The 25,659-nt window shown below is 44.1% G+C and overlaps 1 protein-coding gene across 1 annotated transcript; it reads left to right on the top strand.

Moving 5' to 3' along the window:
• Nucleotides 1–297: 297 nt before the first annotated feature.
• ccnjl (cyclin J-like) lies at nt 298–19,389 on the top strand. The gene is made up of 6 exons (XM_083785123.1): nt 298–571; nt 1,252–1,360; nt 4,725–4,935; nt 15,708–16,007; nt 16,965–17,124; nt 18,021–19,389. Exons 2-6 carry the CDS (start codon nt 1,283–1,285, stop codon nt 18,532–18,534), a joined length of 1,263 nt encoding a protein of 420 aa, XP_083641249.1. The 5' UTR covers nt 298–571; nt 1,252–1,282; the 3' UTR covers nt 18,535–19,389.
• Nucleotides 19,390–25,659: the final 6,270 nt, after the last annotated feature.

Here is a 25,659-nt window from a genome sequence, read left to right as displayed (position 1 = left end):
AACAACAATAAAATATATTGTAACTGGAACAGTATACAATTCACCTCGGTTTGACAAATGCAAAAAAATAAAACATTTATTTAATTTTGTTTTTGTAAAGAATCCTATCACAAAGAATAATACAATAGTAATAAATAATAGCATAGTTCACTTTGATGAATAATAGTTTTACACGCGTCAGGTCCGAGTATAGGACTACAGTTATGGCCCTGTATAGGACTACAGATCCCAACATCCAGGTCCGGGTGGACTCTCACGCCGCAGCAGCTGGTGCAGGCAGGCAGCCTGAGCCGAGGAGACGAGGAGGCCACTTTGTTGAAACGCAGCTCCACTGGAAAACGGCCGAGGAGAAATCGGTAGGCAAAAAAAGTGTAAACAGTTTGGCAAAGCAACGGAATTAAAAGCCTGTTCCCGGTTTCGCTTGGTGGGATCCTTTTGTCAGCCTGGCAGAGGATTACGGTGGAAATTTTCCCCTATAAAAGAAGACTGGTAACTTCACCGAAGAGGAATTGTTCCCATTCAGGATGTCGGACTGAGACAAAGGGGTTCTGGGGTTATTCCCGTCGGAGTGGTGAGTGGCACATGGAATAGATTGGCCTTTCTTTAAAACGTACTCTTTATCAGAAAACTGGACCATCACTGTTGAAAAAAACTTTATTTGGCTTGAATGTTTTGGCCTCTATCATGGCATGGGTGGGGGAAAAATATGCCTCTTGTCTCTTGAGCAACCGAACTTAACCAACTACAATTTACTTACTGTCTGGTGGTTGAGAATACGCGCATGAATGAATACGTTTATTCGTGCTTTACTACATAATAATAATGAGGATGTTTTTTGGTCTGTTTGCTTTCTAGGTTATTTGACTAGAATGAATTAACCAGCAGATCTTTGGAGCGGGCATTTAACAACCCCGTTTAAAGTCCCCATGCAAGCATGCATGCATAGAAAATAGTCTCTATAGCACGCAAAGAAAATCTTCAAAAGTTCAACCCAACATGTTTTGTGAGATCGATATCAGTTTACACTCTTCACTTGTAGGGCTGGGTTTTTTTTATTGTCTATTTAACATACAAAAATCATTTATGGTGGAAATAATCATGTAAAGAAATGTGTCCTAGTCATTGGTCATTGTTTTTTTTCTTCTACAATTCATTTACACTTCCTTTCTATTAATTGACACTTTCAAAGTCGCTTGATCGTCATTATTTAATCACTCCTGCCGTTAAGTTGAAACCACTTTGTGTCAGCAGGTAAAACTTGACGCTTTAAAGCTTCCTCTGGATGGGAAAAATGGAAAGGGAGTTGCAATGGTGGAAGGGACAGCTAGCGGCAGACATCCATCAGTCCCTCCGCATCAAGGTCAGCTTGTTTTAATGTTGTACACATCATGTCATCACGATTATCTGTTGTCTTTCATCTCTCCCCACGTGTGATGCCAAAACTGTTGATTATTATAATGTCCTCCATGACAGTAAAGGCAGTGTAGAGTGTAGACTATAGCCTAAGTTTTTTAAGATTAAACAAAAACGTTTTTTTTGTGTGAACAAATTACTGCTCTAGAGATCTCTGTCTCCCCAGCTCTTTTATAAACAGAAAATCAAGAAAATAAAATGTTGGGTCCATTCACTCTGTTGCCATTTTCAGCCAGTCTGGAGAGAATACTCATTTATCAGCTTCAATGTAATCGTTTTCCAGTTTCACTTTTGTATCCTGTACGAGTTCTCTCTTCTGATTGGGTAAAAGTAACCTGACCTGAAAATGCATTTTCTGTTTACTAGAGCTGGAGAGTAAGGGGGGCCCTTCCTTGTTATTGAATCAAACACTTATAGTAGGCATAGTGATTGTTTTCAGAATATAAACCTATTTACCTAAAATCACTCACTGAACCTTTAATTTGACAACCATTTTGTCTCTTAACTGTCTCTTTCTAATGTGAGATGCACATTGTTAGAATTAAATAGCAAAGCAGTATATCAACAGTGGCCTACAAAGCTTTAGCTATCTTGCAAATCCATCATCATCTTGGAAAACTAACAAAAGTGGTAGATAAATCATATATTGTATTTATCTACTCTATTATATATCTATCATTGTGTAATAATAACTACACAATGATAAAACAAGTAAAAAAAAAAGGTGCATATCTGAAGGGCCTCGGTTGGTCTTTGTTGACGGGTATAGCAGCAATGTCAGAATTCTAATGTTGCAGTCATGGCGTCAATTCAAACATGATCTAATTTAGATTACACACTAAGGGGTTAAGGCTCATTAATTGGTAAATGTCTTAATTAACCTCCAAGCTTGATCATATTTCTTCCCATGTGTCGCTTGAATGGAGGCATCTGTCACTTGACTGGTATGTAGGCTACAAATTAGAAGCTGGATTCCTTGCTCACTTGTGCATGTGACTGTGCGTTTGTGAGGGAACAGAATCAGGTTCGAGTTGAAGGTTCCAGGAGAGCTGTTTGCACAGGAGATTGTGGGAGAGCAGCTGTCTGTGTCTCTGAGAATAGCCGAGCCTTATTATGAGTCATTCACTTACACACTATATTTGATTTGGTTTACTCATGTCTGCTCGGGTCTGAGTCAGAGTGAGGTGTCTGTCACTCAGATTAGTGTGCGCACCGAAGGCTAAGAATTGTAATTAAAAGAGGAAAGAAAAATATATAAATGTATGTCTTAGTGCGTAGTTTAAGTGAAAAGGCATGTACCTGAGGTATTCGTTGCTGTCCGGAGGAAACCTCATAACTACATTTGTGAGGTTTTTGATTTTATTCCATAAATCAGTGCTACTGAACACCCTGTGTGTTGTTTCGAAAATATTGAGTAAAAACCGCATTGGACAAAACCTCCTAAACCTCTTTGGACCCTCAAACTGTCTGCTAAAACAGCTAACTCCACCACCTCTCTCATGCAAGTAATTCACAATATCTAACGTCACAACACCAACTTTGATGAGGCAGTATTGCATCGTTTAAAAAAATATAAGGTTTTATTCATTTCCTTAAAAACGTATATTTTCCATTTCCTGAGTTATGAGGTTTCTTCCGGACAGCAGCGATATGCACAGTTGCACACACACGCGGGCACATAGGAAATGGCTTCGGAAAAGGAGTTTGTGCATTCCAACACACAATTCTAACATGCCAGATTGGTCACTATCTATAATGTAAGTTACCAAGCTTTATTTAAGGCTCTCAGTTCATCTCTATAGTCTCTCAGCATGGCTCTGCTGGCCTCCCAACAGACATCCAGTCTTCAATGGTGTTTGCTGCAGTAAAAGACTGCCCTGATGTGTGGAGATGATAACAGCGGTACATAGCATGTGGTGAATTATCAGACATGCAAATCAGGTGGAGGCAGCTGTGGAATCCTTAATTACGATGCCCCCCATCACAAAGCAACCTCTCACCCCCCCCCCCCCAGCCCTCCGACTCACGAGCAGTCCCCTGTAACCTTCAGTATCTGCAGCAGCCCTCCACCCCCCAGACAGACAGATGGACCAGAGCGGCATGGAGGCTTGCAGCCAGTGGGGGTGGGCTGTCGCATGGTGATGGGGGGGGGGGGGGGGGGGGGGGGGGGGGGGGGGGGGGGGCGGGGCATGGGGGAAATGAGAGAGGTAGTGCTGCTGTTTATATATGGATTTCACTGGAAGTGTCAGAGTTACTATTGTCTTAGCTTCACTCACAACAAACGGTTACCTGTTTGTAACTCTACCTCCAACGGTAAATTTTATCCTCAAACAAAAGAGTGAATGAAAAGAGAAGGTCGCACTCAGAAAACCTATGTTGTTTACCTGTTTTAATTGTCCATCTTATGCTATGTCCATACAGCCACATATTTTTGTCTGGATGTTCTTCATCAGTATGTTCAGCCAGTTAAAATTCGCCTTTTGTTACTTTAGGCCGGGGATATTATTTAGGCAGCAACATAACCCGTTATGGTTGTTGTAACACACACACAACAAATCTAACTGTATTTAATATATGCTGAAAGAATCTGCACCAAGGTCAAACTTGTGGTGAAAAGGGTTTACTGGCTGTTGTTACTGGCAGCATGATGTTCTCTCTATCTGGCTGACTTAGAAGAGACTACAGCTTATTCAATGGAGAAGATGCCCTCAAGTGTCTTCCTCTCCGCTTTGAAACACTGGCAGCTAATTGAACATGAATAGGAGATGTGCTTGGGGTGAAACCTAATCCTATCTGCTCAGCCCCCCCCCCCCCCCCCCCAACCCATGCTCGGAGACCCCTGCATTGACCTAAATTAGCATCTCTCCTCTGAAACGGTACACAATGAAATGTGATTGAACCGTGGCTCGGGCTTAATCAAGAATGTTTATTGAAACATGTTGGGGTGCTATTCAGTATTGTGACAAAGTATCTGCTGATGGCGGCAAAACCTCTGTAGTCCACAGGGGATGTGCATGGCTGATTATTGTATTTAGCATTATGTATGGCACCCCCTGCCATACATAATGCCAACCACCTAGGTGTTCAATCGATTTGTTAAAAAAAAAACGTCATTTCACACTATCTGACCAAAACAATCACTCAGACTTGGTTTGTTTGAATGTGAATGTATACATTGTATAGCCTTCTTTTCAACACCCTCTGTGTCTCACCCACTACTTCCTGACCCCCCCCCCCCCCATCCATTACCCCCTCCACACAAACCCATTTTCCAACCCTGTTTTACTTTCAACCCCCCCCCCCCCCCCCAGGAGCTGAAGTTACCGGCCTACCGAGCGCACTCGCCCCAGATCGGCATGCGTCGATACTTTGCCGACCTGCTGGCCATCCTGAGCAACCGCTACCATCTGTGTCCCACGGCACGCCACCTGGCCGTCTACCTGCTGGACCTGTTCATGGATCACTACGACGTGGCCGTCAAGCAGCTCTACGTCATCGCCCTGTCCTGCCTCCTCCTTGCCAGTGAGTCTTTTTCTTTTAGCCCTTTTACTTTTTGATTTCAAGGATCTTGAGGACTTTGATGTTCGTTAGGCCACCGACCACGGCTTTGACTTTTATCTATGGGACCCTGGGATCCCAATCTATACTGTGATATCCTCTTGTTAACTTTGCGAGTGTGCAAATGGAACTATGTGGACCCATAAGGGTGCATTTTGGTTACAAGACCTGTAACAACTCACGGACCAAGAGCTAGTGGCCTAATGCATGCCGCTGTCGCTCCTCCAAAGCAGGTCATTCTTGACGGCAAGCAAGTTTTCTGAAATACCTCATGTTTCTATGTCAGTGATAGTCAAAAATAGCAGACCTACAAGCTCATAGCGTGCCACTCGGTGGCGCGCTATGAGCTTGTAGATCTGCTATTTTTCAATAGCTAAATTATAACATAATGTTTAAAACCACAAAAGGGGTCCCCGCCCAAAATGGGTTAAGCCATGTTCAGTAACCAGTTTCTGCCCATTGCTTTATATCATTTTTTGGCTTTTGAAGATTACGTCATGGACCTTTTAATGTTTGTTTAGAGCACTTGTGATGTAAATCGTTTGCCAGCCAAGTCTATGGAATTTAATGTTTGTTTATGGCACTACGTGACGATGTAAGACGTCATGTGGCCGAATACACCTCACTTCACACACCCATTTTTAGGAAATGAATCTTGTCATACTACATCTACTACTAATATCTACTACTACTATCAGATTATTCAATACCAATAGACCCCAGCCCTGAAACATTATTCAGTAGAAGACAAAAAGAGGGTACTATTGTAGCCCATTTGTCTACTATTATTTCTATTGTATTATATTTTCAGGGACTCCACTAGGATGCTTTTATTTACAGCTTACTCAGCAGTACTCTGAATAAACATCATAATATGCAAACATGATTGGTTCAAGTCAAGGAAGGCACCCTATAGCACAAGCTTACGCACATTAAGCACAGTGTTGTAGTCGCTTGCACTGTATGTTCAAATCCAAACTCTATTGCATGTGAAATCCTGTTTGGGTTTATATTGCTCATTGACAGGGATGACTAGTACCACATTAAAAAGTATAAGTTAAACTGTTCTCCATAAGTGAACAATAAAACACAACAATTGTATGTCTCTCTGACTCTGTTGAGTGCTTATTGATTATGCATACCTGTTTCATCAGAAACCTCATTTGCTGTCTTTTTGCAGACCGTGGACCTGAGTTGTGTTTTTGAGAACATGTGTTTGAATCGGCGTTAGTGCCTGTCAGTATTAGTCAGGGTTTAAACCACCATATCTCCAGTGTAGGTGAAGGCTTTAGTGAGATTATTTATGGACGATCTCTAATTCTCTATATTGACCGCTGAGCGTGCTAAAGCGCAAAGGAATGAAGTTGTAATCGCTACAGTAAGACTTGAAAGTTTGCTCATGCAAAGATTATAGCCGTATAATATTGCTAAATATTCTGTAAGTACTGAAATTTAAACGCAAACATACACATTGCTGACCGGAAAAAAGACAAAAGGAAATCAAGAAAGACGAAAACAACCAAAGAAAGAAAGAGACATCGAAACAAACTATTTGGTCTAAAACTATACTTTAATATCGGCAATATTATTATTTCCCACCACGGAGTAATTAACCTCCGTCAGTGTCACCAGACTATCCACCTGGGAGGTGGTCTACTGTGGCTGCTGCGGGGGAGTGCATGGCCAACTGGTGTAAGAACTACTGAGTCGCATATTGAACAGTCCATTCTTTGGTGCGGCTATTGGTATGCGTTTGTGCTTAACCTGTCTGCCCTGAAAACAAGTGCTGTAAGCTAACGGATGTACTGCCGCTGCAACTGTGTTGTTGTTTGCACAGAGGGAGCAAGGTGAACTGTAATAGTTCTGTGCACAGCTCAAGAGACCGTGGTGGGGTTTCCCAACCCCGCTGTCAGGATCTAGTCGGTATAATGACAGTTTACCGTTTTGCGTTAGCCTCAAGATGAAGGTTAGGAAAAACTAGATCACCTTCTGCGGTGAGTCTGTGACTGTGCCATTGTTTGGGGAGAAACCTCGTCTGTCTGTGTGGGATTATGCCTGTGTCTGCAGCAGTGTTGTTTTCGTCGACTAAAACTAAGACGAAAATGTTTGTCGACTACCTTTTTTCACTGACGAAAACTAAATAGAAACTAAATGAAAACTAAGCTATGGAGACTAAAACTAAGACTAAATATACAAAAATACAATTTCGTCAAGAAATAAAAACTAGACTGAAATGTTAGGAAGGGACTAGTGGACAAGAGATCCAGTTTTATGCTGGGTTGCATGCTGAAAATAGCAGATATGCAATCGCGTTGTGAGATTGTATATCTGCTATTTTCACCATGCAACCAAAGTGTAAAATATGTCATTACAACGACATCAAGGCCTGTCAAAACACATTTTAGTCGACTAAATCAACTGTAGATTTAGTCGACTAAAATCGTATGACATTTAGTCGAAACGAAGTGAAAACTATTCAAAAGACTAGGACTAAAACTAAAATCAAAACGTGCTGCCAAAAAACAACACTGGTCTGCAGATCTTCATGCGCGTATCTTTGATCCTGACGTTGATAACATGTCTGAGGCTGTTGTTGTTGTTCGAGTCCGACAGTCGTCGGTTGTCCCACTGACTGTCCCAACATGGCACCTGGCAAGGTCGAAACGTCCTCTGTTCTTGTTTTGTGTTGTAGTTGAGACCACGTGGCTTCAGTGTGAAGGCCAGCGGGTCTCTTGATACCCGCATACAAATCCTTCTTCAGCTCTGGGGTCCAGCAGCTGTGGCTCTACGTACGTACGTACGTACGTACGGCCATAAGTCTAACCTTTTCTCAATGAATTGCTTTCTGAATAAAACGAGCTAATACACATAGAAGTCGTTCTTTCTCCCGAGCTCGCAGCCACTCCTTTCTTAAACTCTCTGTTCTGTGTGAGAGTGTGGAGCCATCCTGTACTGTAGTGGTAGTAGGCAGCCAATACGACTTCTCTACTCCCAGACAACGTGGTATTTACGGTTGGATCTGTGCACGTATGGTTCCTCTAAATCTAGGCTGCGGTCTTAATTTCAGCATGGCCCTGCTGTTACTGGGTGTAGGTTGTGTGGTTATTAGTGTGTGTGTGTGTGTGTGTGTGTGTGTGTGTGGGGGGGGTGATTAATACACATTGGGGCTTTCTATAGGCTGCCGCTACATTAATGCAGCCCATGGCATCATGGGTAATTAAACTAATGATGCCGTCAAAGTGGGAGTCTGGGTTGGGGCCTGCTCACTTGGGAGCATAGCATGCAGTCGCACACACACACACACACACACAGACTTAACATGCAAACCAGCCTCTGTGGTCGGATAGATTTGAATGAGACATGAAAGAGGTCCTATTTTTAAAGGCAATATCATGAGACTCCCAAGAATAGCTTTGACAATTCACTCATGTGTATAGTGATGAAAATTGCACCAGCCTAACCCCGTCACAGGATCATCCTTTAATAAACAAATTCAAGTCTTGATTGCATCTTTTTGATTGTGGTGTTCAGTAGGAAGAGAGTAGCGGGGGGTCTTCTCCTGCATCGCTCTTACGTCTTACTCCTCCAGGACTCTGGGGACTAGTCTCTGCCTTCACAGATGAATGCTTGAAAGGGTGTTTGATACAAAGTTGTCCCCGGTTTGTTTTATCTGACTCCTGAGGTGCTTTGGAATCTGGCCTAGTTATTGAACTGCCCCCCCCCCGGGGTCCCGCTGGGTATTTTTCGATGGCTGCTCTTTGACAGACGCACGCATTCTTGTCTTTTGTTTAAGTTCTTCGCTCTGTTAATTAATCACTAACTCTTTCATGCCTCTCAACAGGCACCTCTTAATCCTGTTAGCCTATCAGTTTGTGTGTGTGTGTGTGTGTGTGTGTGTGCGCGTGTGTGTGCGTGTGCGCGCGCAGGGTTTATTTTTATGTAGGGGTGAACTCGCCCTCATACGCTAGTATTAAGGATGTGGATCTAACATTGTCTGACTTTGCTGCGAGTCAATCGCAATTAAAACTCTCCAAGTTAAAGCCTTTTTCTCAAAGGAACAGCTATCCTTGGATAGTGGAATGTAATCTCAGCAGCTATTGTTCATGTATAAACAATATAATGTCATCATAAAATCCTCCTCCCCCTCCACCACCACCCCCCCCCCCCCCCCCACCACCCCCAGAACATTGAGTTTCCATTGTGTTGGCTTTCCACTGAGCCATGTAGTGACTACATAACATCAGTCATCCTGGCTGATCACTGTCCCCGACGTCATGAGCGGCCGTTTGTCACGGTCGGTGACATCATGGCTGTTATGTGTGACTCACATTGTGACCCTGTGGGCTTTCTCTCTTTGCTGTAATCTTCTTTTCTCTACGAGTGAGTCTTATCATTGCATTACCACTGTCTGTGTTTCCATTGAGAAGTGGAATCTTTTGAAAACGGATGACACAGTCAGTCGCCAATGTTTACTTCCTGATTGGGTCATTATCAGTCACAATGTGCCCTTCCCTGACCTTTTTTTTGACTGAGGGGAAAACAAACATCATCAGCCCTGATTAACAGTGGTTAATTTAACAAGGATAACGAATTACAGGCCTTGCTGACCTTGTTGTCTCTGCTATTCTGTCAGTGAAATTTCACATTTTACACTAACTAACCATAACTTCACAGAAACTATGCCTAAACCTCACCTTAAAACCATGCCCATCTGTCACCCTGAGGCGAAACACCCTGAAAAGAGGCGCTCTCGGCATGAGCGAATTGTGGCTGGGGTGGTGAGTGTCCTTGATTCGCTCAGCTTTGACATGCACACTGCTTCTCATATTCCCGGGAGGGAGGTTCGACTCTCCTCCAAAGATGCACCAACGTCTGTGTCAGGCCGCTATCTGGTCGAGGCGAGGGCGGTGCAATTCTCATACCAGTTGTGTGACGCAACACACCAGGATGCTCTCGGTTGTGTTGCCGTAGAACACCGTGAGGATGCGACGACCTACCCTGAATTTCTTTAGGTGATGGAGAGATGGCACAGGCACAGTGTGTGTGTGTGTGTGTGTGTGTGTGTGTGTGTATACACGCACACACGTGCGCCTGCCTGCCTGTGTTTTTCTTCCCCCACTTTCATGTGTCTTTACTCTTTTCCCACAATGTCAAGACAGACGTGGCCAGTGGAACTGATAAGGTGAAAGGTTTGGAGTCAGTCAATCACACATGCTCATGCAGTCATATTGACTACAGACTGCACACACACACGCGCGCGCGCATGCGCACACGCAGGCCTGGAGGCCCTGGGGGGTGGGGAGGACCTGTGTGTTGAGGGGCACCTGCCATATGCTCTCCGAGTCAGGCCTCAAACAAAAGCTCCCTCTACGCATGCAGGCCAGCCAGCCTTCCCTGAGTGGGGGAGGGGAGAAAAGATCAGGAGTGTGCGTGTGTGTGTGTGTGTGGTTTAAAAAGAGACTTCACTGCCTGCAAGCCATTAATGCTAAATGAGCACGTCTTGGCGACACCCTCCACCATAAGCCCCGTCAGAGCGTTTTTGACTGCCTGGTGGTGAGAAGGTTTCAACATGTGAGGATCGGTCCCATCAGATCAGAGTGACAGAACCTGTGGTGTGTACTATAGTGTTCCGCACTGCAGAAGTGAGGTGTACCAGAGAGAGAGCCGTTTCCCCCTCCATTCCACTGCATTGCTATAGTACCTACCTCTGTTCCCTCTGCGTCCCTCTCACCTTGTCACGACCAGGGAGGCTCAACCAGTCCTGAATGAGGGAGGGGAAGGGGTGGGAGGCAGTAAAATCAGCCTTTATCCCTGGGGGGTCGGGGGGGGGGGGAGGTGCTTCAAAGGCTTGCAGCAGGTCCGTTGCTGATGTTAAACAGGGTAGAAGGGATGGGGAGCAGGCAGAAGTGGGACACGTTTTAAAGTGAACCAGCTCACCAGGATGTCCTGATATGTAGATTAAGGAAGAACCCACACCCGCCCCCCACTCCACACTGGAGGGAATTATTATCTGCATGGGGGCCCCATAATTAACTCAATTAAGTGGTGGAATAACCGCATTATCTCTCTCTTTGTTTCAAGGGAGGTCTGATAATATTATCGTCACAAACCAACAAACCATGTTTCCTCAGTAAATAATGTAGAATGTATTTACCATTTATTTTTAGTTTTTTTTCTTCGCTTGACATCTAAAGGTAGCTGAGCCAGGGGGGCTGGCTGGGGTCATTTCTCATATCTTCTAAACGGCAAGATACTCTTCATCCTGCAGCCCCTTGAGGCCTATAGGGGACTAGATTATTAAGATTCTTCCTGGTCACCCAAGCGTTCGCGGTGAGGGTCAAAGATCACTCCGGGCCTACATTGTGTGGGTCCCTGTCCTCAGGAGACCCTGACCCTGTCCTCGAGCTGTGACTGATTTCACACACCCAGTGAAAGTCGCAGTGAGCAAATTTAAAGGGAGTTTAAAAGAGCAATGGACATCGACATTCCTCCACAGCTGCGATGAGCGTAACTATTAAGAAACAAGGAGATTGTGTTCAGTCCTCTCTGGTGTTAGCATTGGACAGTATTTTGCCTTTTGGATCATCAAAACCTTCTTGTTTTGTCTTGTGGTTCCCTCAAGTTTCAAAAGGTAGGGATGTGCAATTTTGCCGTCAAGCGATACGGACTAGAATTACAGGATGTCTGCAAAATGGAGACAAACGGAAACAGTGGTCTCTCTCTCTCTCTCTCTCTCTCTGTGAGAACACTGCTCTCAGGTTTCCTCAGGTTTCCTAATGGCCCCCTATAAGCCCAGCAGCACACCTGGGCGGAGGCTTTACATCCTGGCCTTAACTCTTCCCGACCCCTGGCCTTTGACCCTTCTCTGAGTGCTAATGTGACCCCCTCTCATCATCAGGCAAAACGCTGATCACTTCCTCTAAGGTGGCTGCGTCATTGTGGACCACCTGATTTCAATCAACCAATCAGATGGGCGAAGATAGGACCACCTGATTTCAATCAACCAATCAGATAGGCATAGGAGCACTTGGCCTCGGTCCCAACTTGGCTTGCTCATCTGCAAAGAGAAGAGCCCGTTCACAATAATAAGGCAGAGAGTGCATAGCCGGAAGTGTCGATCCGGAACATCCGTCAAAAGGAAACCCCCCCCGGATACGATATATTTTTGACCAATCACAACACTTTCCGTTTCATTCACGGAGAATGTAAACTGATGTGCACTCTGGAAGAATCATAGTGGATTTATTGGCTTGGGAAATGTACGTTTGTAAATAAAACCAACGGCAAATGTACAGACAAGGATTTAGCCCTATTACAATAGGATATGTGTAAACGGAGCAGTGAAACAATTCTCCCTCTCTCTCTCTTTCTCTCGCTCACTCACCTACTGACTCCTGATAGGATCGTTTATCAACCTGCATTCCAGGTAGACTCTCACCAGAGAGGAATGCACTGTTTTCTCACCCAGGCAAAGCAGCTCACTGGAATAGTCACAGCGGGAACATTGTTTTTTTGAATTAAAGTGACGTGGTGGAATCACTGAATCATGCCACTCCGGTGTGGTAAGAGTCCCACAGCAGTAAACCTACAGAGGGAGTCATATGGAACACAATGAGTAGATTGACTCTCCGCTGAGATCAAAGACTGTAAAAAGGGGGGCAGTGTAGAGATTGGGGGGTGTTGACGGTTGTTTATGGCGGTGTCTGTGTGGACACAGAGCAGTCTCTTGCCAGCAGAGCAGACAGAAGCACATGGCCTGGAGGATATGAGGGTGACAGAATGGGGCATGTGTAGACTGAGCTGGGGGCCCGCCCCACCGGGGGCCCCAACGGCCCCACTTCACAGCACTTCCTGTTTTGGTGTGGAGACGCCATTATAGCCTGTGTGCTAATTACCCCTCTGGTCTGTGAGGCTGCAGGTCCACCTCCCCCCCCCCCCCCCCCCCCCCCCCCACACACACACACACACACACACACACACACACACACACACACACACACACACACACACACACACACACACACACACACTCTCACTCTCACTCTCACTCTTTCTCTCTCACTCTCACACAGCTTTATGGGAGGCAGACATTTTTTTGCACTCCCTATGAAGCCTCACAAAGATGTACTACATACCGGTATACCTCTTAAAAGCTACACTCCAAGACTTATTTGAAACCATCTGGGACTTATTTTAATGAATAAAAGGCTAAATGTAACCAATTTGTGTGATTCAATGGTATGTCAATACAATATAACTAGCACATCTGCATTCTCCATACGATTCCATTGAAAGGTGTCGAGTTGAACACCTACCGGTTGACGATGTCAGTAAACTTATATCTTTATGCACATCTTTATTGTAGTTTGGATGTTGTTATATTGTAATTGCTTCTCTCTGTCGCGCAACACGTAAAAATCTACGGATTGTAGCTTTAATCCCGACAATTTATAATAGCCAGACAAACCTCTCGGGCTACAATGTTCTCCTCTCAGTCAAAGCAACATAGGCCCTAGAACAAGTTTAATCCCATTTCAGTTATGAAGGGTTGAGATTTGAAGAGGCTAGGAGCTGTATACCTTTTTTTTAGAGTGCTCTCAGGGTGTAACGTTTGGCGAAGTGTTTCCATAACAACATGATTGTAGCTGATGCGGGTCTAGTAATTCTGCAGTGAGTTTCTTGTTTGTGTTGTGCACAAATCATTTGCTCATTTATATGTATGGAGTGGGAGTTGGCTGAGGCCGTTTGCATATGAACCCATCTGTGCTCCTAATGTTTATCTTTCAGTTCTTTTGAGAGAGCATTATTTCCTGTTTTGCTTTTTGTGTTCTTTTTGAATGATACTAAAAAAGTAGTTTCGCACAGCAGACATTTGAAAAAGGCGATAGAAACATGAGCATGTTCCCATATCGGTTTCGAACGGAGTCTCGTCACGTGTGTGCCTGTCTTTTCCCGCTGAAAGTTATTTGTAGTCCAAAGGGAGCTGTTTTACAGGGTGTTTTGGGGGAACATGTGCATGTGTAATTTGACTCCTCTTAAAAAGTGCGAGTAAAGAGGCCTGTGGACCTGTGGATTAAAGGCACAGTCGCTTCTGTTCATTGGTCACATGGAGCCATGAGGCCTCAGGGCTGTTGCTATGGAAGGGAGAATGTGTTGGGATGAGGAGGGGAGTAGAGGTAATGACATGGCGTTTTGTCACTGTGAGTGGAGGGGTCGGAGTGCTCAGGTCGATGAGTTCTTTGTCTTTACCATGTTAAGCTGGTCTAAACCAATATTGTGAAGTATTGGTCTAAGGGGGCTCCAGACCGAGCAGACTTGTCCAGAGACTCCAGACTAGTCAAAAACTAGTTAAAACTGTCAAGACTGCAAACGGACTGCAGCAGACTGAGCACTATCGACCGACCGCCGATGAGCAAATCCCGTGCAATAACTTTCCATACCAGAAGGTGGCAGTAGTCTGCTGTGCGGTGCCCAGCCGGAAACAACTGCACCGACTTGACCAAACAAAATAACTAGCTGAATAGGTAACCTATAATAGGTCTATATGTGTACAAAACGCACACATGCATAGTTCTGTCCACCCTCTGCGAGTCTGCATGTAAACAGCAGTCATTTAGTAGCCTATGCATATGTTTGTTATCGTAATAACCCGTAATAACTTCTCGAAGGCAACAGTAGCCTACTACAATACTACAGACACTAACAAACCCACCTCTCACCAATGATGGTGCTCTACAGAGCCTTTACCCCTCACCCCCAGCCCACCCCTCACCCCTCGACCAAACATGTTGGGTTTCTCACGAGCCTCGTCGTCGATAACGTCAAGATTATCTATCGACATTCTGCCGACTGGCAAGAGACGGCAGAAATCCGTCCCGACCATAGACTGTAAAAAATATGGACAAAGCGTTCCCCGGGTCTAACATGAACGTAAAATGAAGCCTGTCAGTCCTTGAATTGTAAATCGCCATCTTTCTAGATCCGTTTGGGCCCAGCTGAGCCATTGGCTGGCCCAGACAACGAGGCGGAACTTCCCCCCTTCTTCTTAGTTGGTTTTTATTTTGACTCGAGTGGGTGGGGAATCCCGATCATAGACTGTAACGGTAGCCACGCCCCTCAGAACATACGCGACTTTATGGTAATTATTTTAATAAATGGGACAATAATTTTCCAAAAAGAATATTATGACATTAGAAATTAGACTTTAAACTAGTGACTGGAAGCAGAAAGTATTCATGACCATGTTTATTAAGGTAATACAGTCTAGGTGAAGTTGGGCCCAAATACATGGACTTCTATGGGGCTATGGGTTTTTTTGGGCCCAATGACAGCACCACAACAGTGCTTTCAGGAAATCCCGATTTCCTTATTGGCTTCACAAAATATCTGTCTGACGTAAATTCGCGAACGAATCTCTGCAGTTGGCTTTATACTTCATACTGAGTAATCAGTCTGCTTAATGACTAATGTAGTAGGTACTACTCTATGTCAGACCTACAAGCTCGTAGCGCGCCACTCGGTGGCACGCTATGAGCTTGTAGATCTTCTATTTTTCAATAGCTAAAGCATAGCATAATGCTAACACCAAAAGGGGTTCCCGCCCCAAAATGGCTTAATTAGTCAAGACGGCCCATTAATCCCAAGTCCCAACAGGTTATAGCAAGTATAGAGTATAGCTCCAAACGGCACGTTTGAATATCTAACGCTAACCTGTTCCATTGCTTTGTCTTGTCCAGGTAAATTTGAGGAGAAGGAAGACCGTGTGCCTAAACTGGAGCAGCTCAACTCCCTGGGGTTCATGTGTACGTTGAACCTGGTGCTCAACAAGAGGGAACTGATCAAGATGGAACTGCTGCTGCTGGAGACGTTTGGCTGGAACCTGTGCATGCCCACGCCGGCCCACTTCATTGACTACTACCTCCACGCCTCCGTGCAGGAGGGCGACCTTTACAATGGCTGGCCCATCTCCACCCTCTCCAAGACCAAGGCTTTCATGGACAAATACACACACTACTTCCTCGAGGTTTCTTTGCAAGGTGGGTCAGAGAGAACCAATGTGAAGTGTGTGTTGAGCTCAGAATCTTGAGATCTTTTGGGGAGCTCTAGATGACTGGGAATTTGTACGGGCGTGGCTTTGCAGCTGTCTAGCTGTAAATTAAAATCCTTTAACGTTTGCTTGAAATGCTAGCAACTTACTGGTACATTTAATGTTGTGCATCGTTGTGTGAATGTGTGCCGAATGTATACCGGCCATATCACGTCACCCCAACTAATGCGTCATGACACTGCTTACATAAGATATGCTAGAGATCTATGAGAAAACTTGTTCTATAAACAAAATGTTTCATAAAAACAATGATGGTGTAGTAGAGTTTCACTGGGAAAAATAACTTCTTGTATTGCATTCTGGTGGAGAGGGAAAGATGTGTGTGTGCAAGTTGAGGTTGAGTCAAGACTGTCGGAGAATATTGGACATATAGTTAGAAAGCGAGTGTGTCTGTCTGTGTTTACATGGTGGTTTTGATGCGTGGGTTTACTGGGTTATATAGCAAGAAAATGTGTCTTGTTGGTTGAGAGACAGCGGAGGTTATAGCTAGCGACTAGTAGCGAGAGAGAGCATCTGTGACTGTGTACTATTATGAATCGGGCTTCTAAACAATAATTTTGTCTGGAAGTTTTGGAAAGATATTCGCAATGGCTCATGCGAGAAGTAGTTCCTAAATTCTTAAAATATGTACAATGTTGTACCTTCACCTTTTTTTATGCGTTTTGTGCTTGTTGTAACTATGAGCTGTCACTGTTGAGGTTTATATGGGCACGCGTGTGTGTGCCTATAATCCTATCCCAACATACTGGCATACTGTATATGACATACACACGCACACACACTAATTATAGTAGAAAATCAAACCATGAATGTATTCCTCAAATTCAATGTCTCTTCAGGCCTCGGTTTAAATAATCCATCCTTGTCTTTTTTGCCTGTGCTCCAGATCACGCCTTCCTCACATTCCGGCCGTCTCAGGTGGCAGCGGCGTGCGTGGCAGCGTCTCGCATTTGTCTCCAGATTACTCCGAGCTGGACCACGACTCTGCACCTCCTTACGGGATACACCTGGGACCATCTCAGCCAGTGCATTGAACTCATGTTGCTGTAAGAGGAACACACATTTCATCACGCCCCTCCTCACGCACACACGCGTGCATGCGGAAATAGCATATATATATACACAAGCTTCACAATGAACTAAAGTTAGTTTCATTTTTACAGCTAGTCTTTCACCATATAAATACAGCTAAAAATCACATTTCTACTGATAAATGGACAACTAAGAAAGCAAAAGCTATTCCCTCTTTGCTCTGCTCCATTCAGTAGGCTACCGGGGACGGGGCTGTGTTTTGTAGCCTAGACTCGTCGGAAATCAGTGCAACTGGAAAAGAGTCATTATTAGAATGGCCCAAGTTGATTCCTATTTTTGTGCATGCTTTGTATCATGCTTTTACATTTAATTTGGCTATATTTGAAAAGTTGACACCCGACGATTGGATTCATCCAATTGCCGATTGCCAATATATCCCAACCTTATAGTGCTGTAACTGATTTCACAATCTCTATGTTTGCGTGCTTTCGCCATGTTGATTTGCGTCACGCTGTCATTACTACATGACAACTTTTCTGCTCACCATTTAACATTCAGCAAATGCATTTAAAAGAATTAGCTGGGCTATAAACTGCTGACTACCATAGCCTATATACAGCACTTCCTTGTTTACATGTTTAATTTGGGGAACAAGGTTAGAGTCTACACAGCACTGGCCATAACTGCCTTTCGTTGTTATGGTAACTTTGTGCTAAAATGCCATTCCTTGCATGTGCAGAAGTGGGATTACATGGAATTGTTAAATATAAATGAACAATCTTCAACAGGTTACTGCGTTCAGGCCACATACAAACAGAAATTCAAGTGGAAATGGTTCATCCTCATTATGCGTGTGAACATGAAACGTTGCTGTATAATTACTAAACTGTCACTCTCCTCCCGTCCACAGTGCTCATGACAACGATGTGAAGGAGGCCAACAAACCCAAGTCCAGCACTCTGACCCGGCCTTCCGCTCAGCAACTCCTGACCCCTCACCTCTCCCCGGCCGACCTCCAGAGATCTGCCTCCTCGTCGACCGCGTCCACCCCCCAGCAGCTGCTCTTCCAGCCGGACACCTTCCCACATCTCTCCCAGCATTCCCCCTCGCTGTCCCATTTCCACGTGCTAGCCGAATCCCAGGCTTTGGGGCCTGTGGTGAGCATGCCTCAGGACTTCCTCCAGAGCCACAGAATGGGCCTGCTCAACGGCACCGCCTCCATGACTCCCGGGGGGACGTTGCCCGGCCCCTACCCGGGCCTGGGTTCCGGCCTCGGGCCCGGTGCCGGAGCGCTGCCGCTGCAGGGTCCCATCTCCGTGCAGATGGCCCTCGCGGCCGAGCCCCGCCACTGCCTGACCATGGCGTACAGCGGGGCGTACCTGGGGTCGCACCACGGCTTCACGGCGGGGTGCTTCGACAGGTGACGCCAGGGGGGGGAGAGGGAGAGCAAACCTCAGCGGGAGCGCACTGCCTTGTTTCCGTCCCACTTTCCTCCTCCTCCTCCTCCTCAGCCTCATTGGCTCTCGGACTTTCTCTCTCTCTCCGTTGGCTCCCTGCCTCCGCCCCCAGTGACCAAACATGCTTCTCTCTCACACAGACACCTCAAACGCAAGCAGAGGTCCAAAGGCAACGTGGACCCGGTTGAAGTCATCACGCTCACGTGACAAAAAATCCTATCTAATAAGAACATTGTCAGTTCGAACCACAGAGACGTTACACAGACATTAATGCGTCATGCTTTCTTAACTGGGTTCTGTGTCTGGGATACAATACCGCTATCACTGTGATCGTAGAGCACACATAGGAACCATCCAGTGTCTGTGATCAAGATGTCTCTTACTGAAATCATACACGTGACACAAGAGACTAGCCAATAAACGATGATTATTAAACCTCCGTTTTGAGAGGGGTTCAAGCTGAAAGACAAGATTTTTTTCCCTTCTTTTTTTTAAGCTGACTTGCTAGTGAACAAAGAGGCTATGTCACTTCAATGCGAGTGAATGCAAAGTTATACCACCTGCATGTCAACAAACATGGAGCTAATGCCTCTTGTCTCTGTCGGAGCTGCACGGGCCTCTGGAAATTCCTCCGCCATAGAAGCCCTCAGAGGGGGGCAAAGAATTCATTGTTGTGGTCACAGCAGGGGGACATCCACCATTCTGACGTACCTGCCATGTTTAAATTTTCATTCTTCCTCCTCACCTTTGTTTTCCTCTCCCATCTCCAAAGTGTGTGTGTGTGTGTGTGTGTGTGTGTGTGTGTGTGTGTGTGTGTGTGTGTGTGTGTGTGTGTGTGTGTGTGTGTGTGTGTGTGTGTGTGTGTGTGTGTGTGTGTGTGTGTGTGTGTGTGTGTGCGCGGCTGCGCGCGCGCGTGCGTGACCACAGGCCTTGTCAAACTAAAGCTTTGATTTTATTGTCTCCACCACCCCTCAAACATGTAAAAAAGGCTGTGATTGGACAGCTGTGGTATCAGGCTGTGATTGGACGGCTGTGCTGAGGGAGATGTCACCATTGGTTGTGTACATATGAATTGCTGCTGCCTTTTTATGAACTCTTGGTTCTAATGAGCTCTCGGTTCTAAATGGACTCTTGGTTCTTTGTCTGTGTCGAATGACTCCAATGTTTACAGGAACCGTGAAGTATCAGGGACTTGAACAAGATTACTTGAATATAATGCCATTGAAACGTGCCGTAGCTTTTATTTATGATACCTTTTTTTGTATTCATTTTTCATTTACATAGTTTAGGCAGGGTTTTTGTTTTTTATACCACGGTAGAAATACACCATGACTAAATAGAAATGTTTCCATTCATCTCTGAATCTTACGCAACCAACTGTTGTGTATTCAAGCTCAGGTCTTAATGCGAATCCAACAGCCTTCTCATTACTCTATCTTATTGAGAGTGCTTTAAGGGGGATACTAATATGACAGCCATGGGGTCTGGCATGTCTCCTCCTCATCAACAGGACCATTTGCTGCTCAGTGACTTACTGCTTAGCAGAAGAGAAACAACAAAGAAACTGAACAGTCTATTTGTATCATAGTGGAATGGCCTTGTGGTGAACAACGCAGACATCTGTAGTCGCTCCTCAGTAATTGCTTCCCAGATTTCTAACGCTGCAATTCCCAATCTTCCACTTCCTGTCAATGTATAAACACAACCAGATTCCCAGCGCTGGTTGCAGGGGTGGCTGCCGGTTACCTTGGCGATAACATTAAGAAAAAACAGTGGTGGAACCTGACTTTGTAAAAACAAAACAAAAAAGATATATATACCTTTTATTGTTTTTATTTGAGACTGGAATGACCCCACTTGCAGCTCTATGCTTTGGAAACCGGCGAGCTACTTTTTTGGACCAAACAATGGAAACTTTACCATTACTTGTTGGATGGTACCTAAACCGCTCACCCAAACTGTGATCTGCTGGAATGTCAACATTCTGGCCTTATTCTTCAACGCGTAAGGTTCCTGTGGACTTCAGTTCCTACCATATTAGTGCCTTGACCCCTGAAACCCTGAGGCTGGCTATGCCATCAGTAATGACACTAGCGTTGGACACTTTAATCGTGCGCCAGTTAACACTGTATGAAACCTGCTGAGGATGACACTGTAATCTTCTATTACAATACTGACTAATACAGATCACAGACTGACACCGGAACCCCTCAGATCCGCATACTTGCATATGTCAGGAATCACCAAAACTGTTCTTACCCAAACTTCTGTATGTTTTTTTTCTACCACTGTAAGTATGTTCATGGACATTTGCATAAATTAAGACACTATGCCTTTGGTTTGTTGTACAGTTTTGTTATGTTTCTACATTCCTTTTATTTTTTTTAGTGCATTCTTAGTTTTAAGTTTAAGCTTTACCTGTTATGATGGATTATGTTGATCAACGCTAGATTTTGTTTTTTTAGAATTCAAGTTGTGGTTCCCTCACTGCTCATAAGGGCAACTTCTTCCTGAGGTCTCAAAGGTGCAATATGTATTTTTTTGTGTGTTTATATTCTTGTTTATATAACCCTCATTTGCCATCACTGTCTTGTACACCACTGGTTAATCTTTTATAAGTTATTTCTTTGAAAACCGTGTGATTTGCTGTAACTTGCTTTCTGCCAGAGGACAGTGTGCTCTGAACACAATTGACCATATTCACATGATGGCCATTTTGCTATTATGCCACATGTGTGTGTGTGTGTGAGAAGGGCAGTGAGAGTATGATTTAAGAGAACCAAGAAGGGATCTAATGACTATGAAGCGGCTTCCATGTGGATCTCAGACTACATTCGGCCACCCTGGTGACGTCATCTATGACGCATCAGGGGAAAGTTTCGGTTAAGTTTCAGTTCGATCCAACCGACAATGAATTCCATAACAAAATGTAAATAGAATAAAACACTGCCTATACTGGCACTATGCACATGGAACTTGGACATGATCGGTCCAGTAGTAGTGAGATTTAGCTTCGGACAAAGATGGACCCTGTTATGGACTGTTAAGCTCCTACAAAGCCACACTGTTAGAAATGGATTCCATATGAAATTGGTCAGTGAATATGTTGCATATTGCAGCCATTTCCATTGAGCGCTAACTATAGTTGTTCTGTACTTTTGTCTATTTGGAGTTTAAAAAACCAAACATTTCACTCCCCATGTTTTTATATTTTTGTAACGATCTGTAAGCTTGGTTTAATGTGACACTGAATGATAAAGGGATGCTTTTTATCAAATGTGCCATGGCAAAAAAATAAAAAAACAAACAAATAGACTGGGTGTGTGTGTGTGTGTGTGTGTGTGTGTGTGTGTGTGTGTGTGTGTGGCTGGAGTCGGCAGCAGTAGTGATGGATAAAGGCCTGTAGGGAGTCCACAGGTCCCTCCAGCTGTGACGACACACTGACAAACGCAATAACGGGCGCACGCCGTTCATTAAAACCGAAACTCTGCAACACGTTCCATTTGCGCTCCCGAGATAAACCATTTATATTTAATTTCCACATTTGTATCCAAGGGTAGGAATTGTAAATGCACAAGTAATGGCACTTAGCGGATTGTGCACAGACTAATTCGTATTCATAATTTGGACATGGAAATGCTAATGTTAAACAAGGCTGGCAAAGAAATTAATTCAGCCCCTCTCTCCATGCCCTCTCGGGCCGCCCACACACACACACACACACACACTATTATAGGTTCTACTTCTATATAGAAATCTATTCATCGCTTCCCTCAGCAACAGTGTTTTCTTTTTCTCAAACGCAAACATACTCTGTGAGATATCTCATCAAACAGTATGCTCTTATGACGTCTGGCTGACCCCATCGTCCCTCCCAGTGTCCAACAGCTCACTGGAACCTCAAAACAATACAGACTGTCAGCTCTGTTCTCAACACAGTGGCGTCTAACATAATATGAGTATATGACGCAGCTTAACGGATGAATGTGAATGTTTTTAGCCAATAAATATCTTTATTCAACTTCAAGTCGAGATATAAAATAAAATAAAAACCCAAGAACAACAACTTGTTGATGCGTTGCCAATGTTAAGATCCAAAGGCAAAATAACTATACACTGTAGGCCTGACATACACAACTCGCCTTACAGGTTCCAGTGCAAGTTAAGTTGGTTTGGTCTTATATTTATGGCAGTTCTCAAGTGTTGGATGCAATGGCGTGGCAACTAATCATGTATGAAGAGGATATAGGTTTTTAGTGAGATGTTTTAATGGAAGTTAAGGAGATTTATCAAACTACCCATCTGTGTCATGTGGTTGTGGTGGGGGTTGGAGAGAGAAGGGAGCGATGCAGAGCCGGGGGGCGTCAGTCTGGTAATGGATCATTCTCACATTCTCCCAGCAGCCTTTGTTAGTGGAGTTAAAGAGGCAGGGTGCTGCTTCCTTTTAATTTGACTGCAGGGGAGGCGGAAGGCTGTGTGGGGGTGTTGTGGACGGAGGCCTCACTTTGCTGTTGTCGATATGGTGGCTGCCTACAGGCGTGCACATGCTTTAGTTTAAGTATATGTGTGTTGTATATCTTCAGTGAAGATATATATACGTAGGATGAAATGTAAATACTCAAGTAAATTTCAAGTACCTTAAACTTACTACTAAAGTAGCCTTCCTACTAGTATCTTTTTAGGCCAGTCCAACATCACCAATGCAACTCCTTGCAACACCTCGCAAAACATGATGCAACCATCATCCTCAATGGCAGTTGGAAGGAGTTGCATTGGTGTTGAATGGCCTTAAAACTGTTATGTTGCAATACAAGGTGTTGCGACAAGTTTTGTTGCAGTCTGGCCTCAACGTCCTACGAAAGTAGCCTACTGTACCTGAGTAATTAATATTTTCTCCCATAGAACAGCAAACAGAATATATAATTTAATGTATGGCTCAGCTGTCACATACAAAAAATTAAAATTACTAAATTAATCCGACAACCAGCATTCAACGTTTGGAGATTAGTGGCCCTATTTTCATCAGTGCTAAACCCCTTATCCATATACTTCTTTGCCTTTTTAAAAACACTTTTGAATAGTTCAAATAGCCTATCTACACACTCACAACATGTTGACGTAGATTGGCTAGTTGATCAATTTTAATATGTTTTTGAAAATAGTAAAAAGAAAAAAAGAAAAGGTATAGGGCTGTTTATTATACAAACATGAACTCATAAAAACATTGACTGATGACTATATGACCAGTACGCTCCTTACTGGTTCATTTCTTTCTATGGATAGGAGCATGCAACAAGTACATATGTACTGCTTCCAACTCCAAGATAGCCACACTAGATTTACTTTAAAGGTTTTTTTTTATTTCTCTTTTATCAGTCGGGACTGCTGTCCTTGAAACTGCAGTGCAAACAGATACATCATCTCAATGAGGCATCTCCTGTTATGACTTGAAGTAGAAGTGAGGGGGGATACAAACCTGTCTTCATGATTTATTACAACACTGGACAATGGTATTGATCATGACCTGAACCGTTCCAAAGAAATCTCTATGGTTTATCAAGTTGGGGTTAGCCACTGGTTTGAGTATGCATTGCAGGTAAAACAGTGCACCCGCCTGGCGAAATGGTGGCATTACATCACTACACATACTAATAGGGAGTTGAGTGTGTGTATTCACCTACAATAATATGTTAGTATATCATGAATATATGTTAAGTAACAGATAAAGTGACAATGAACCTTGATGTGGACATTATTGAGAAAGAAATCCATATAGGGGGATGTGGGACAGAATCACAGGTTTTATTTTGAATGATTTAAACATTATTAAATGACACCTGAGAGCATCACAGGCCACTGATGCCTTTAAAAATGGACTAAAAACCAACTTTTTTATTAACAAATACTTTCTTGGGCCTTTTTTGTGTCCTGTACAGGCTGTAACACTGAGATTCGCAAGAATGTAAAGTGATTTATAAATTAAATGCATTATGTAATAATAAACCACAGATTGCATTTGACCTATCACAATCAACCATTCAACTATTCAACCATGTAATAGCACATCTGCAGACTGCAGTGGTTGGTGGTCTTCCTACTCTTCCTCTGAGACACTATAGGACCATGGCTGGATTAACGCATATAGGCTGCAGTCCAGGACACCAAACCCCTGACCCAACCACGATGCTGTACCTGATCGTATAGCCCTGGACACAATAATCCAGCCCTGGCCCCCTGGACTTAAAGGCTAATAATGTGATACGATTATAAAGATGGAATCTTTAGCCATCTTTAATGTCGCTTGAGATTTAAGTCTAAAAATACGGTAAGAAGAAGGAGAAGAAAATATAGCTGCAAGCAGCGATAAGACGGGTCAAAGCCATAAAAGAGAAAAGCTATACGCAATATGCACAATGAGCCATAGAAACAATGAATGCATTAGGACAGCGGTCCACAAACATTTTACGGGTGCACCACCCCCTGTTACCTCCTGGCCTAGCTGACGCACCCCCCCAACACTCTCGTTGTATTTGGCCGAAAATGATAATTCTTTTAATATGATTATGGCAAATAATCAAAGAATGTCACTGCACTGAGAGACATGCAGCTGCTGTATAGCCTACTCCCGCAGCTGCTCTATACATCTCCTTACAACAGTTTTTACCGGATTTTGCCGTTTGGCTATAACCACACCAGAGGGTCGCCATGTAACTCCTTGCAACATACTTGCAACCATTATTCCAAATGGCAGTTGCAAGGGGTTGCATTGGTGTGGTTTGTTTTGTTGCAAGGAGTTGCGAGTAGTTGTAAGGAGTTGCAGCTGGTGTGGTTTGGGCCTTAAATAATACCATAAAACCGCCATTACCCTTTTCATATCACGCACCCCCTTGAGGGAATTTGCAGTTTGGGAACCCCTAATGCAGGGGTTCCCAAACTGAACTAACAATTCATATTATATAGAGAGGAGTGACGTCATACTCTTCCAAATTAGGTTGGAGAGGAGAAGAGTCGTGTGTTGGAGACTGGAGATGATGTCACTTTTTTGTTACGCCCACAAATCAACCATACATTAGCAGGATGCAGATTTTGGAC

Source organism: Protomyctophum parallelum (assembly GCF_964188405.1).
Source record: "Protomyctophum parallelum genome assembly, chromosome: 16".
NCBI classification, from domain to species: domain Eukaryota; kingdom Metazoa; phylum Chordata; class Actinopteri; order Myctophiformes; family Myctophidae; genus Protomyctophum; species Protomyctophum parallelum.
This window is presented reverse-complemented; position numbering and strand designations above follow the sequence as displayed.

Coding starts and splice junctions, on each gene's coding strand:
- ccnjl (XM_083785123.1), top strand. CDS start 1,283: ATGGGAAAAATGGAAAGGGAGTTGCAATGGTGGAAGGGACAGCTAGCG. Junction 4,936..15,707: donor GTCCTGCCTCCTCCTTGCCA/GTGAGTCTTTTT, acceptor TGTCTTGTCCAG/GTAAATTTGAGGAGAAGGAA. Junction 16,008..16,964: donor CCTCGAGGTTTCTTTGCAAG/GTGGGTCAGAGA, acceptor CCTGTGCTCCAG/ATCACGCCTTCCTCACATTC.